Below are 15,842 nucleotides of genomic sequence, written 5' to 3'. Positions count from 1 at the left end.
CATAAAACACTATGGATGCTGACATGTGTTTAATATAAGCATGAGTGTTTCCTTCTAAACTTTTAACATTGCAGAATATATTTTAGTTCTCAAGTCCAGTATAAACATATTTAGTTAGGAATCTACATAATAACATTGGCAGGCTGAGCTCATGTTACATTTACACATTTATAGTAGCACATCTCATCTCATATACTGAATAGGGTATTCTGTCTGTAGCGATAATTCCCGACAGGGGAAATATTGGTACTCACCTATTCAATGCTGCCGTTAACAACAACATTGAAGGTCGTCAAATCCTACTTTCTTATTTAAAGCTGTTTTTGACAATTTATGGACTCTCCGACACTCAACAGTCGGAACATTGAATTTTGTACTGTCCATTTAGTGTCGGATCCAACAAAACACCCGGGATTTTGACTGTTAGGATGTTCTGACAGTTGGAATCCCGGATTGAATACCCCACTATGTCTAAATTGTGCTCTTTGAAATGCTTTTTGGCTGAGTAAACTGAGCATTCTTATTAACCCCCCATATCTTCATAGCTGTGCGGAAGTGGGAGGTGAATGAGTGACATTCCAATTCAGAGAGACTAGCCCTGAGACAAAAATCATTAAACATACCACTACACTTCCATCAGGCATGAGACATTGCCTCACGGTGTAGTGTCTGTGTGGTTCTGTGTTCACAAAACTCTACACTGTATAACAGGAAACCCCTAGAGCTGATAATAGCATTCTTGGAATGCAGTAGCACAATGAGTAGTTTTGAGGTTATTTTACTTTAGTTGTTAATGGTCAGCAACCCTTTGTTACAGTCATATGATGACTTGGATGTGTGAAAATCATGCCAAGGGGCTAAAAGATGTAGTCATACATTGTAGTATAGTATAAACATATGTTACTAGTAAGCCCGCTCGAAGCAAAAGCTAGTCTGCTACCTTCTGTGTTTGTGCATGTGTGAGAAAGAGATGTAGGGGGAAATGTAATAGGCTGAGAGATTCAGAAAGTGAGAGATTGGGTAAGAAATCTCCAGTTGTAAATGATTGCCGCTTTAAAAAATCTCTCACTTAATCTCTCACTTTCTGTATCCTGTTTCACCCATAGGCCCTTATTCTGGTTGGTGCGGTAATATCCGCGTGCGTTCGTGCCGCCGATGTTTTGTGTCTGCGCATGTGCAGAGGCGTCTCTGCGCATGTGCGGGCGGGACGCACGGCCACATTCCGCATGAAATGTGTACACTACGAACAGGGGGTGGAGAGGGGTGTGAAGTGCTGTTTGGGCTCATTACCATATGTTTACACCCCGCGTTTCATGAGCGTTCCCATGCAAACGCTGGGCGTACGTATGGTAATGCGGCCGTGACGCACGTGTGGGGGGCGGACATATGACATTGCCGGATGTCAGCTGCCCGCCCAGATCCCTGCTTTTGCACGGAGAAATGCCCGTGTGGTCTGAGGTTGAGGGAGCTGCATGGCCATTCGGTCCTGCATTCGATGGTCTGCGACCATCGAATAATGGGGGAGGTTCCCTGAGATGGAGGAGGTGTATTCTTGAGAAATACACAGCTTCTTACCGCGTATGGACAGAGTTGGCGATCCGTATGGAAGGCGGGTTTTAGGACGCACGGTGCTGGCTGCATATTCGGATCCGGCCGCACCGATCAGAATAAGGGCCACAGTTTCACTCGCTGCCAGCAGATGGCAGTGTTTCGGAGACTCACGGACACACATATATATATATATATATATATATCACAGGAATAAGTGGCATTCAGAGGCTGTAGAAGCGGTGAAAACCAAGAGGAATGTTTATTCCATGTGCAGGGGCCAAAACGTTTCGGAGCTCGCAGGCTCCGTCGTCAGTTGAGAGTAAGTGCTTACTCTCAACTGACGACGGAGCCTGCGAGCTCCGAAACGTTTTGGTCCCTGCACATGGAATAAACATTCCTCTTGGTTTTCACCGCTTCTACAGCCTCTGAGTGCCGCTTATTCCTGCGATATATCCCTGGAGGATTCACACCCTCTTGAAAGAGGGCACCGGAGCCAGTCATTTTGGCATTACCCCCAGACCTGAGTGCCGGCCTCCTTGTCCTGTATATATAAATCCACAAATGCAGAAATAATAAACATAGTTGCAGTATATGAAGTGCAGTTGCCAGTAAGTACTGTATGTAAGCATAATTGATACTAAATGCGAAATGCAGTAAAATCTCATAAAAAATCGAATGCTGAACGATTTGGCCTCAATTCCCCCAATTTCGATACAATCTCGACCGTTTGTATGTAAATTGGGAAGGTTTTAGATCCGATTCCGAACCGATGTGCGTCCCCGCTGGTTGTTTGGTGATTTTGGAGATCCTATCTGCTGCAGTCAGGATTTGAAAGCAATTCCTTCAACTGGGTACAGATCGGGATAGGATCGGATGCAGATTGTGAGCAGATCGTGTGCTCAAGCAGATCGTGCGACCATCATATCCTCGTCTCACGATCTGCTCACGATAATGATCCTTCTGGTGTGTACCCTACATTAGTTGTTTTTCATTATTTATTCTCGATTATGCAAAATGCAGTGTACTTCATGTGAAACAATGCTTGCTTTAGCCGGCTGCGGGTTATGTTGTGGTTTTGCAGTGGATACACAGTGCTAGTCTAATGTGTGTATATGTTTACTGTTACTTTAGCTGATTCATGAGACCTCTCACAGCTCTGCAGATAGTAGGACATCTACTGGCCAGGGAAGAGTATAGATCAAAACACTTTATTATATGGGGATTGAGTATAATAATTTTTAAATTGATTTGTATTCATATTAAAAGGCTTGATCTGGCATGGTAGCACTTAGCTTACACAGTTTGAAGGTTTATTGTAAGTAGCTTCATTGCATTGCATGATGTTGTGTCCTCTCAAACATAATGTTACTTCCCAGTGCTGAGAAGCCTGCTCTAGATGTTATGCGGGGTACACACCAGGATGACCTGCTCACGATGCACATCGCGAGCGGGTCGTCAGTGTTTCTTCCGACCCGCTCATGATGACGCGCGGGGGGGGGCATGACCCGCTCACGATGTGCACCGTGAGCGGGTCCGATCCAATGGCGACCTGCACCCGGGAGTATGGTCGTTCTTCAGATCCTACCTGCTGAGTGAATCTCTCTGGCTTCTGCTGCTACCCTGCTGTGCTGTGTATATCTGTATCTGTATGTATATATATATATTTATTTTTTTATTTACAGGATCTTATATAGCGCAGCAGATTCCGTTACAGCGTCTTATATAGCGCAGCAGATTCCGTTACAGCGTCTTATATAGCGCAGCAGATTCCGTTACAGCGTCTTATATAGTGCTGCAGATTCCGTTACAGCGTCTTATATAGCGCAGCAGATTCCGTTACAGTGTCTTATATAGCGCAGAAGATTCCGTTACAGTGTCTTATATAGCGCAGCAGAATCCGTTACAGCGTCTTATATAGCGCAGCAGATTCCTTTACAGTGTCTTATATAGCGCAGCAGATTCCGTTACAGTGTCTTATATAGCGCAGCAGAATCCGTTACAGCGTCTTATATAGCGCAGCAGATTCCTTTACAGTGTCTTATATAGCGCAGCAGATTCCGTTACAGTGTCTTATATAGCGCAGCAGATTACGTTACAGCGTCTTATATAGCGCAGCAGATTCCGTTACAGTGTCTTATATAGCGCAGCAGATTCCGTTACAGCGTCTTATATATAGTGCAGCAGATTCCGTTACAGCGTCTTATATAGCGCAGCAGATTCCGTTACAGCGTCTTATATAGGGCAGCAGATTCCGTTACAGCGTCTTATATAGCGCAGCAGATTCCGTTACAGCATCTTATATAGCGCAGCAGATTCCGTTACAGCGTCTTATATAGCGCAGCAGATTCTGTTACAGTGTCTTATATAGCGCAGCAGATTCCGTTACAGCGTCTTATATAGCGCAGCAGATTCTGTTACAGCGTCTTATATAGCGCAGCAGATTCTGTTACAGCGTCTTATATAGCGCAGCAGATTCCGTTACAGCACCTTATATAGCGCAGCAGATTCCGTTACAGCGTCTTATATAGCGCAGCAGATTCTGTTACACCGTCTTATATAGCGCTGCAGATTCCGTTACAACGCCTTATATAGCGCAGCAGATTCCGCTACAGCGTCTTATATAGCGCAGCAGATTCCGTTACAGCGTCTTATATAGCGCAGCAGATTCCGTTACAGTGTCTTATATAGAGCAGCAGATTCTGTTACAGCGTCTTATATAGTGCAGCAGATCCCGTTACAGCGTCATATAGCGCAGCAGATTCCGTTACAGCGTCTTATATAGCGCTGCAGATTCCGTTACAGCACCTTATATAGCGCAGCAGATTCCTTTACAGTGTCTTATATAGCGCAGCAGATTCCGTTACAGCGTCTTATATAGCCCAGCAGATTCCGTTACAGCGTCTTATATAGCGCAGCAGATTCCGTTACAGCACCTTATATAGCGCACCAGATTCCATAACAGTGTCTTATATAGCGCAGCAGATTCCGTTACAGTGTCTTATATAGCGCAGCAGATTCCGTTACAGCGTCTTATATAGTGCAGCAGATTCTGTTACAGCGTCTTATATAGCGCAGCAGATTCCGTTACAGCATCTTACATAGCGCAGCAGATTCCGATACAGCGTCTTATATAGTGCAGCACTATCAAAGCTGGGGGGAAAGCTGCTCAGTGCATAGACACTGAGCGGCTTTCCCCCTGCCCGGCTGTCAGCGGGGGGAGGACAGCTTTCCATAACGCAGTGCTATGGAAAGCCGTCCTCAAAGCCACTCATCTGCTGGTAATACCAGCAGGTGAACGGCTTTCCCGGCGATGATGCGGGAGCGCAAATCACCACTCACCGCCAGGCTGTACACACTGGACGAGAAAACAGAGCGGCTTTTACGTGAAAGTCGCCCAGTGTGTATGGGCCTATAGAGTACTTGCAGTAAAATGGAGTTTGGGACCAGAAGCTTAAATGTATTGATCTATTTATGGACTAAAAGCTGATTTTTTTATTGTTGGGAGTGACTTTATTATGGTGCCCGCTGAGCTCTGTGATTTATATGGGTGTATGTGTGTTTTTAGAGACAGCGGTGAATCTGCTGAGATGTTTGCCTTTATAATTTGGGAATTATTTCCTAACAACACTTGCTCCATCTTACAATGTACAGAAATAGCACAAGTCCGGTAGGAGATACAAGAGTGTCTTTGTCTCATATTGTATAAATAAAGTTGAGGTCTCACATGACTGTGATGATATTATGATTTTGGGTGACTCCGCTAACATTCAGGAAATGATCGTTTTAGCTTCAATACAAGGCTACTCACAACTTGCAATGTGCTGTACTTCATATATGACTTGTTTGGGTTTTGTTGCCAGTGTTTGCTAGTTACAGACCAGTAACAGCTAAACATGTAAATGTTGTTTGGTTTTAGCCTGGTCTTAGTGCATCACAAGGGCAATGAGCACCAATTGTCTAATTCTGAATTATATGCAATTACTAATGGGGGTGCAGCTTCCCATTCTTAACACAGTGAGCATATATAGCAGCCTGCATTCATAGTATATAGCAGGCATGTCCAAACTATGGCCCTCCAGCTGTTGTGAAACTACAAGTCCCATCATGCCTTGCCACAGTTTTGCTATTAGGGAATGCTAAAACTATGGCAAGGCATGCTGGGATGTGTAGTTTCACAACAGCTGGAGGGCCACAGTTTGGACATGCCTGGTGTATAGCATTTATCGCATCTTACATATAGCTAATTACAACTGGGTGCACTGGACGTGTAGACTAGGAGGCTGGTTCTGTGTTATTGCTTTTCTGGGAAGGAGGGGGGTCTTCTTACCAGCTTCAACTAGTGGGCAGGATTCTCTAATAACCCCCGCCTCACGTCGACGGCATTCGCATTGTTAATAATCGCATATGCAGTAACATATGCGATTATTAACTCAAAGGCAATGGTCGGCGATGTGCAGCGGGTTCCCTCCTCCCTCCCTGCACCTTTACCCGGCTGTGAGGGCTCCGTTTCAACCTCCCTGCACCCGGAAGCTGTGCAAGGAGGAGGAGGTCACTGGTCCGGGCAGCACAGCAGGAGGCTGCCTGGACACAGGTGAGGGGGATGCGGCACGAGTTGGCGGGGGGGGGGGGGTGCGCGGGGCGGCATGGGACGCGAAGGGAAGCCCATAGGCTTCTAGAACTGGCATAACCCCCCGCAGTGAAGCCCTGGTGGTGGGGCTTTGCTGCATATGAAAATGCGGTAAAAACCCAGAAAACTGAGATTTTATGGCATTTTTAATTTGGTGTATCTCTCCCAGTGTGAGGATCCCATGTATGAAAAAAATCCCAATGCTTTTCTGCCCACACTGGCAGCCATCATTTGTATCTGGCCATGCACCTACCCCAAACTGGGTCTAAACAAGCATCTCATCTTCATCCGCATACCACAACTGAGGATGAAAGTCTTCCTACACACAGTGATACTCCCATGACACTCCTCCCAGATAGAACAGATCTGTGCATTCGCTTGGTCACTGCCTAGAATGCCGATTTCATGGAACATGTGGTCCGTCGAAGGAAGGATCAGCCTGTACGCCTTAGCATTTGCCATCCCTGTGCTTAATCAATAACAACACATATACTGATATGGCACGTGTGCTGCTGCAGATCTCTTTGACGTATGCACAGTACGCTGAGGTCCGCAGGATCCATCTGCTTTGCCATTTGTGTTAGGCCCAAGCTATTCTGGCATCCTCATAATATAGGAATGTACTCAATGATTTCCAATCACTGGGAGCAGCTGAATTACGGAACCAGGCCCGTAAAACACACATCTGATCTCCTCCAGGGCATATTATTCCCGAAAAATATGTATTTTGCAGTGACGGGTTGGAACTAAACGCGAAAGTTTGAACTATGGTGTGGAATGGTTCTTGAATAAGTCCATACATTGGCAGAGTGAGTGTGATATTGCTGACTGGCAAAACAGCATAAGTTACTTTGAAGGGAGTGCTGACTGCAGTGTACATGTATATGATGCCACAAGGGTCCCGAAACGCCTGACAATATAGATGAGCAAAAAAACAATAAAAGAATGAATTACAGTACAAGGCAAATTAGGAAAAGTACATGATAAATAAAGACAGATACAGCAGGGGACAGGATACTGACGCAAATTATCAAGGTGGCAGAAATATATTCTATGAAAAGCACACGAGGAGAGAGGGCCCTGCTCGTGAAAACTTACATTCTAAATTATATATATATATATATATATATATATATATATGTGTGGGTGTGTGTGTGTTATAATGTATAATGTTCCTTGTGTTACTGTCATTTCTATCCTATTTTGTTGTTTTAACTATTTAATAACTTCAATTGTCTATTTGTTCCACAGCATGGGTAAGCTCCTTGTCGATGGGAATGATATTTTTCTGCTCTCCTGTGGTCAGCGTATTTACGGACATGTTTGGGTGTCGGAAGACAGCAGTTGTTGGTGCTGCTGTTGGTATAGTTGGCCTTCTTTCCAGTTCTTTTGTGAAGTAAGTTCATTAAGCTTGCTAAGCCTTATACACCACATAACAGTAAATGTGTTGCGTGCTACTGAGTATTTGAAGCTGCTCGGTAAGTAATTTGCATGGCTTAACATGAGCTCCGGACAGTATGTATGTGTGTGTGTGTGTGTCTGTGTTTGTGTCTGTGTGAGTGTGAAAGAGAGAGAGAGAGAGAGATAGAGAGTGTGTGTGTGTGGGCACTAAATATATGTTTTTTTAAGCTTTATACAATATAAAAGAGTAAAAAGTTTATAATAGAGGAAACATACAGTAAGCATATAGCAATGTTTAAACCTTTTTTGGGGACCAGTGGCAGTCACAAGGATAGTTGCAGGTTGCAGAGCTTATGTACTCTTGGCTTTACCTACCTTAAGCTCTGGTGATCTTACCAGATGCTGGTAGCTTGTTCTCCAGTTGTTTCCTTGTGGCCAGAGATGCAGGGACTGTCTATGACGGGTGTGTGATGATGTCACTCCCTAATGAGAGCATATACTATAAAAAGTACAATAAATCATATTTTAGCACCTGTACATACACGCCCACATTGTTAAGAAGTCATTGTAACCATTGCTTTTGTACAGCATTCTTAAGATTCTTGAACTAACAAACCTTCACTGAGGCCAATTGTTGTAATGGAGCAAAATGAGAGTGGGGCTGGACAGAGTCATCTAGGTGGCCATTATGTTCATAGCAGGCACAAGGGACTGATCATCTGTGGATTCCACTGGTGTCTGTCTACGTGTTGTCTGATAATCTGGTGCCTCTATGGTGCGGGCCGCCGCCTTCCCTCTCCCTCCACCCAGTGCAGAGGGGGCATTTATTATGGATCCCGCAGCAGTTTATCCTCTAAAATCAGTGTGCTACTGCAGAGTGCTGTGTTCCTTCTATAGTAGTTGTCTCTCTCTCTTAAGAGATGCATTAGTGGAAGGAGGCAAGGCCATGCTGAGCCACGTCTCCTCCCAGTAATGCATCTATGAAGAGAGACAGCAAGTACAGAAGGAGCAGAGCACCCTGCGGCAGCATACTGCTTTTAAAAGAGAAGCTGGCCGAGGGAATCCGTAGTTAGGCCCAGATTCAGGGCCTCCTGGGCCTGGAGCTAAAAATGTTTAGGGGCCTATTACGCAAAGTGGACGAGGTGAGGCCAATGCCATATAGGCATGTAGAACCCATGCACTATAAGCCCCAGTGTCTCTCTGTCTTGACAATGGGCATATTATTATGTGGAGGCCTGGAGTTGCAGCTCCATCCACCCCATTGCTAATCTGGCCCTGTCTGAAAGTTAAACGCTCCCCCACACTCACACCTCTGTCATGTTTCTACGTCAATTTTAATTATTATCATAACCATATGGATAATTATCACCGGTTCCATATACATGTAAATACAGTGCTGCAGTGCATAATGCATAATGCAGTGCATGTTCTTTGTCTGCATTGGGGCATAGTTGGGGGGAAGCTCAGACAACAAGGATTATGATGGGGCACTGTGTTGGAATAGTTAATCAGATGTTAGACAGTGTTCTGTAGTACTTATTCATGTATGGCTTTTGATATATTGTTTATGTTAAATGGTAATATAAAGTGTTGCATTTACTATGGCATACATTCTTATTCTGTGCCAATCTCTTCCCACAGGAGCTTAGAACCTCTCTATTTCACCTATGGCATTTTATTTGCCTGCGGCTGTTCATTTGCTTACCAGCCATCCCTGGTCATCTTGGGGCACTATTTCAAGAAACGTCTGGGACTAGTGAATGGGATTGTGACAGCAGGCAGCAGCCTGTTTACGGTGTGCTTGCCTTTTATCCTCAGCTATTTGCTGGACAGTATAGGACTTTACCACACTCTACGTGTCTTGTGCATCCTTATGCTTATTCTCTTCTTGGCTGGATTCACCTACAAGCCACTCATACCTATACGCCGTATCAGGGGGAAACAGATCTTCAATTTCTCCATCTTCAAATCAAAGAGCTACTGTATATGGGCATTTGGAATCCCCGCTGCATTATTCGGATACTTTGTGCCTTACGTTCATTTGGTAAGTAACTGTTTCTGTTTCAGCATTGGTGTAATGACAATGTATTCTTGGGTATTTGCTTGCTCTTTGCTGCTCTGCCTTTCCCTTTTACTGAGCTGGTCCCATGTGAAAACAATGCAGAAGTAGAATAGGGCCAAACTATGTATATATTATTCCAGATCTAGGACTTAATGCACCCTAGCAGTCCATGTTTTAAGCTGTCCATAGTTAGGGACAGGTGCCTTCATTAGTTCCTTAGTCAGTTTGGGTATACAGTCTGTACATAGGCATGGATATCATTAAACCTGGATTGTTTGGGTGCATAGTTTAGTCGCGCCCCCCTCTATAGGGAAGTCGGAATCCCAGGGATAGTCTCCTCATCTGCCCACTTCACTAGGAAGCAGGTGGGATACGGGAGATTTGGCCATGCAAATCCTCTGGGCATAGACATAGTGCCAGATAGACATTTCCTTTATTTGGCAGCTGTCCTTTGTGGTTCTTCCCGGAACATCTAATGATTCTCAACTTAAAAACATGTTATTGCAACTCTGTCTGTATTGAATATAGAGGACATTCCTTACATTCCACAGCTCCTTATTGCTACATGCTATCCAAATCTGGGATTCCAACGTCTTTAAATCAGCTTGCCTTTTCCAGCAGTGGGGGTTATTCAGACCTGATCGCTGTTGTGCAAATTCACTAGCCTATTGATTATGGAACAACTGCGCATGTGTATGGATCATAGGGCCTTACTCTAGTTCACTCTTTCTGACAAAATCCTTCTTAGATGGACAAAACCATGTGCACAGCAGGGGGGGGGGGGCAGATGTAACATGTGCAGAGAGAGTTAGATTTGGGTGAGTTATTTTGTTTCTGTGCAGGGTAAATACTGACTGCTTTATTTCTACACTGCATCAGTGTAGAAATCCTGAAAAAGGACCCATGTTATTCCGCAAATTGCCGGGTGGTACTGCTTCACCCGGTAATTTAGTTTACTGTCTGAAAGGGGTATGATTGACTACATTTAGGTTACAGGTAATTGTTGTGCCAAAAATTTAATCTGATACTGGAAAATAAAATTATAACACGCGACTGTCAGTATTCTTTGAGCCTGAAAGATGTTTTCCAATAACAAAAATGTTTTTTTTTTTAAAATTGCTTTTGAAGATTGCGTTTGCCAGGCCTAGTGTTAAAGTGGGGTTTGTCAGAAAGCTCTAATCCTACAACCACACACCTTCCTTAGCCATGCTGCCTGTGTCATCACACGCCTAGCCTCAATATGCCATGTGGCTGGAGACACTTGCAGCACAGCTGGGCTGAGCAAAGTAGCATGTTTTTTTGCATCTGTTTTTCCCAAATTTGCTTATTAGTCCCAATATGATGCAGCAAAACTTTAACAAAATGACACTGCTTCATATGATTGGCAATATTTGTATATCTGTGAGTGATGGCGTATACGAATATGAATAAAGGCAAGACCTCTGCACACAGTGTGTGTCAAGGCCACCATCACAACTGCTGTTTCCTGTTTTGTGGGTATCCACTTTGTGCTTTGCTTGCAAATCCTTTCAATAAACAAGTAATATACAAGAGTGACATATTGAATTAATCAGTGCTTAAGACACAAATTTGGCAGAAAAAGTTGCATAGCTTGCAAGCTGGGTCACACGAGACCTGGCACACCAAGAAGGGCTGTTTGGCGTGACTGAAGCAATAGTGTATAAGAACACAGCTGTAGTCATCAGTAACTGCACGGTGAGTGGTTCAAACTAATGTTAGTGCAGGTTGAGTATGCCTTATCCAAAATTCTGGGGACCAATTATTTTTATATTTTAATTATGTATCTTGAGCAGAGGCATCACTAGGGTTGGTGTTACCCGGTGTAGTGACTCATTTGTCACTCCTCCTCTCATTGGGCCTCCTCCTGTCAGGCCCTTGAGCAAAACAAACACAAGGAAAACATGTAAAAAAGCACATAGTGCTTTACATACAAATTTGCATGCAGTATATAAAGTTAAAGGCCACTATATTACCTTACGGATAGCAGTTATTACGTACATCAGGATACTTACTTAAGTATCATATGCCACCCATCTGATTTCTGCATAAACCACTTCATATTGCAATGTATAAAAAATACCATCACACAGACATAAACCTAGAAATAATAAAGATAAAACAGACATGAACCAAGGTAGAATAAAGGTAGAATACACAGCATTAGATCACAGTTTGCAATAACATGGCCCCCTTCAGTACTGGAGACAAAAACTCCTTAAAAATGTCAGTTATGTCCCATTGAAAGCAATGAGAATTAGAGAGATTTTTTTTAAATATTTAGATATAAGTAGGTTGACTGCAACGGTGCTTCCCATATGCTGCTATTTGCCTTCGAGGATGTGCGGATCGTGGATGCAGGGGTGCAGGTGTGAGTATAGCTCTGTTTGGTGTCAACCCACCAAAGGGTGACACCCAGGTGCGGGCTGTATCCCCCAAGTGATGCTAATGATCTTGAGGTATCTTGCATTTATGTTAACATAAAATGCACACAAATACATTTTACTTGTACATGAAACAAGGTTTCAACTCATGAAACAAAGTTTGTGTACTATCTCAGGCAGTAGTGCTGTTACAGATGTCCCCAGTAATGCTTTAAAAAAAAAAAAAAAAAAAGAAGAAAAGCACATTCTGGAAACTATGGTTTTCGGAATAATTTAGATAACGGATATCTGGATAAGGCATACTCAACTTTTATTCTTTGCTCATCTTAGTTTTTTTTTTTATGTGAAAATACTCCACAGAATGGTTATCTATAATAAATTTGCATGATTAAAAACAGACTGGGATCTTATACAATTAAGGTTACAATCTGTAAATGACTGTCAGTGAAAGGGTTATAAATGAGAAAACATTCTGCATTAAGTTCTGGTGAAGTTCTGGAATCTAATGCATGTATGAACAGTGCAGACCATGAAATTGTAGGTATACACTGTATTTAAACCTGTGTCTACATAATATACACAATTGATATTATTTACTACATTTACTTTGTTATTGTTAAATTTGTTTATCTTTTCACAGATGAATCATGTTAAGGAGCGCCTTGGAAGTGACGTAAAGGAAGAGGTTCTCTTACTATGCCTTGGTGTTACATCAGGAGTTGGAAGGTTAATTTTTGGAAGAGTTGCAGATTACATTCCAGGTGTGAAGAAGGTGTACTTGCAGGTAAAGCTACTTACAGGATTCGTTATGAAATACCGACGGTCAAAATCGCGACAGCTATTGACCGACGGCCAAAATCCCGACAAGGTCAAGAAAACGACATTTAAAATCCCGACAAGGTCAAAATTCGGACAAGGTCAAAATTCCGACATATAGAATGTAGACAGGTGAAAAAATCAACATGACTTTCGGACGACAGGTCACGAGGTCGACATGGTTTTTTTCACAGTTGGAAGCCGGAAGTCAACTGGGCTGGTGATCTCTTTTAAGCTCCAGGACCCGCCGGCTACTTAGTATGCATGGGTATTCATAGCGCATCTACGTGCCGGGACCCGTCGGCTACTTAATATGCAGGAGTATTCATAGCGCATCTCATCTCCATACTGGAGCGGCTTTTTGGATTTTTATTGTTTATTATTTTAGAGAGATCTTACTGATATTAGGAGTTCATTTGTTTTTAAAAACGACGGGTCCTGGAGCTTAAAAGAGATCACCAGCGTGATGGGCGTGGCCTACGTGACGTACCTCTGCTGTTACAGACTGATGTATAATTTGGTACGGATTCTATACTTGATTTTTCAGGATATATTAATAGCTCATTTATAATAAAAACGACACTGCACTATCAGGCACCAAGAACTGTATGGACAAGTGCTTTTCTGAGACACTATTAATTGGTGATCCTGTGGACATTTATTTGCAGGTGTCAGCGCACCTAAATAAGTCTTTTGCATATATATATATATATATATATATATATGTATATATATATATATATATATATATTATAGTATGATAGTATCCTTTATTTTTTTTAAACTCTTCTCTTCCTGTAGGTAGTGTCTTTTTTTATGATTGGACTGATGTCAATGATGATCCCATTATGCCACAACTTTGGTGGCCTAATTGCTGTCTGCCTTTTTATGGGATTGTTTGATGGCTGCTTCATATGCATCATGGCCCCCATTGCTTTTGAGCTCGTTGGACCACAGAATGTGTCTCAGGCCATTGGGTTTCTGCTTGGATTCATGTCCATTCCAATGACCGTTGGCCCTCCTGTTGCAGGTAAATATGACTTTTGCTCTGGTGGAACCTTTTTTTAGGACAGGGAGCATGCATTACTTGGTTTAGGGACATTGGGCCTGATTCTAGTTGATGCACTCCCATGCAAATACGAGAGTGTGATGTTTTTGATCTGCGCATGTGCATGCGCTATGTGCGAGAGGCCACGGCGAATAGACAACAGGGCGGGGGGAGGCAGGCCAAGAGATGCGCACATGGGAACACCCAGCGTTTCATGGGCATTCCCATGAAAATGCAGGGCATTCTCATGGTAATGGCCCGATGACACGGGTGCCAGAGAGGAGCAGCTGACATCACCGGATGTCAACTACCCGCACTGTCCTCGTACAGGACACATGCAAAGCTAAGACACCTGAGAGTGTCTTAGTTTTGAATGTACCTACCACATCATTCGATGGTCTGTGACCATCGAATGATGTGGTCCTAGCCCCCTAGGCTGCGAATGGATGTTTATGCGGGGGTGGGCGGCAATGAGGGTGGCGGACAGGCTTAACAAACAAACTTCGCAGTGCTGCATGTCAACCAGAATAAAGGTCCACAGCGGCAAAGAACATATGCAGACAATGCAATGCAATGCCTGTATTAGAGGTGTAGGCAGTTGCATGCAAAACTCTGATTTTGTTCGCAGTGGACTTGCAAAAATATGCTAAGGGCCAGAGGTGGCTACAGCCCCTGATCTGCATTGCTGACCATATAATGCAGTAGTCCCCCCCCCCCTCAAATCCTTCACCCTGAATTGGAGACGGTCAGATGGAGCGCCTCTCCTCCAGCGCTCGCCAGCGGGGGCATTCTGGCAAGCCCTGGCGCTGGCTGAGAGGCACTCCATCTGTATATTACATATATAATAACATGTCTGTTTATATGTTGTAAGTTGTAAGTGGTTTCCCCTCTGCACTATATGATTGGTGCTGCTGCTGTTGCTGCTAATGATCCATCCACCATGTTGTGCACAGAGATGTCCACTGCTGGCACCTCACATGCACCTGCTCTCACTAATGAGTGGCAACATTGGGAGGCCAACAGTCAGACAATTGCACTGCTGAGCAAAATATCACTCCACTGCATCTATCAACAATGCATGCACCTCTGAATCAGGTCCAATGTGGAGAACATACCTCTAATATTAAGCAGGTGATTGTGTCTTCAGTATTATTATTATCATTTATTTATATTGCGCCAAAAGGGGTCAATAGCACCATACAAAGTACAAGAACAGAAACCATGTAAACAAAACAGGAAAAAGTGACTCAACTACACACATGGCGATCTTGCTGAGCGATATATCGCTCTGCACACAGCACTGCATAGCGATGTGTCAGCGATGTGTGTTGAGCGATCTATCAGGGCCTGTGTTTTCCGGTGAGAACACTGGCGATCTGACTAGATTTATCATGCATGCATGATCTATATCGCCTGACAATAGCGACACGCGCGACCGCGCATCCTACACACAGAGCACAGAAATTATCTAGTCAAATTAAGTCAGATCGCTTAAAAATTGTCAATTACAGTACAGAGCATTGCAGGACATGGACATTGCTGCATCAGTAGTCATAATGCTCAGATAATAAGCAGCATGGTGGCAGCACTCAAGAGCTAGGGTCCATTGCAACGATGTTTGGGAAAATCGCTGGGCTGAGAAATGCTCAGTGCTTACACACTAAGAGTTTTTCGCCCATTTCAGTCATTTTACCCGGGGATGGGCAGCTTTCTATAGAGGACTCTGGGAAAAGCCATCCATACACACTGGGCGGCTTTCACAATGAAAGTCACTCAAACGAGTAAACTGAGCTGCTTTCAGCTCAAAGTCGCCCAGTGTGTAAAGCCCTTAAGTAATGGATGGGAACGCATAAGAGGGAAAGGGCCCTGCTCATGAGAGCTTACAGTTTAAAGAGGAAGAGCAGGCAATCAGGGGTGACACACGTGAGATACAGG

General features: G+C 43.7%; 1 protein-coding gene across 1 annotated transcript in view; it reads left to right on the top strand.

Moving 5' to 3' along the window:
• SLC16A10 (solute carrier family 16 member 10) overlaps nt 1–15,842 on the top strand; it is an 83,435-nt gene that overhangs the window by 61,230 nt on the left and 6,363 nt on the right. Inside the window, exons 2-5 of the mRNA XM_083176896.1 lie at nt 7,430–7,574; nt 9,221–9,623; nt 12,684–12,827; nt 13,661–13,889. Coding sequence (XP_083033022.1) covers nt 7,430–7,574; nt 9,221–9,623; nt 12,684–12,827; nt 13,661–13,889 — 921 coding nt within the window. The remainder of the gene's footprint in view (nt 1–7,429; nt 7,575–9,220; nt 9,624–12,683; nt 12,828–13,660; nt 13,890–15,842) is intronic.

The sequence above is a fragment of the Crinia signifera genome, chromosome 3, assembly GCF_055691185.1.
Source record: "Crinia signifera chromosome 3, ASM5569118v1, whole genome shotgun sequence".
Classification (NCBI taxonomy): domain Eukaryota; kingdom Metazoa; phylum Chordata; class Amphibia; order Anura; family Myobatrachidae; genus Crinia; species Crinia signifera.
Note: the sequence above shows the minus strand (reverse complement) of the source record. Positions and strands in the feature narration are given on the sequence as shown.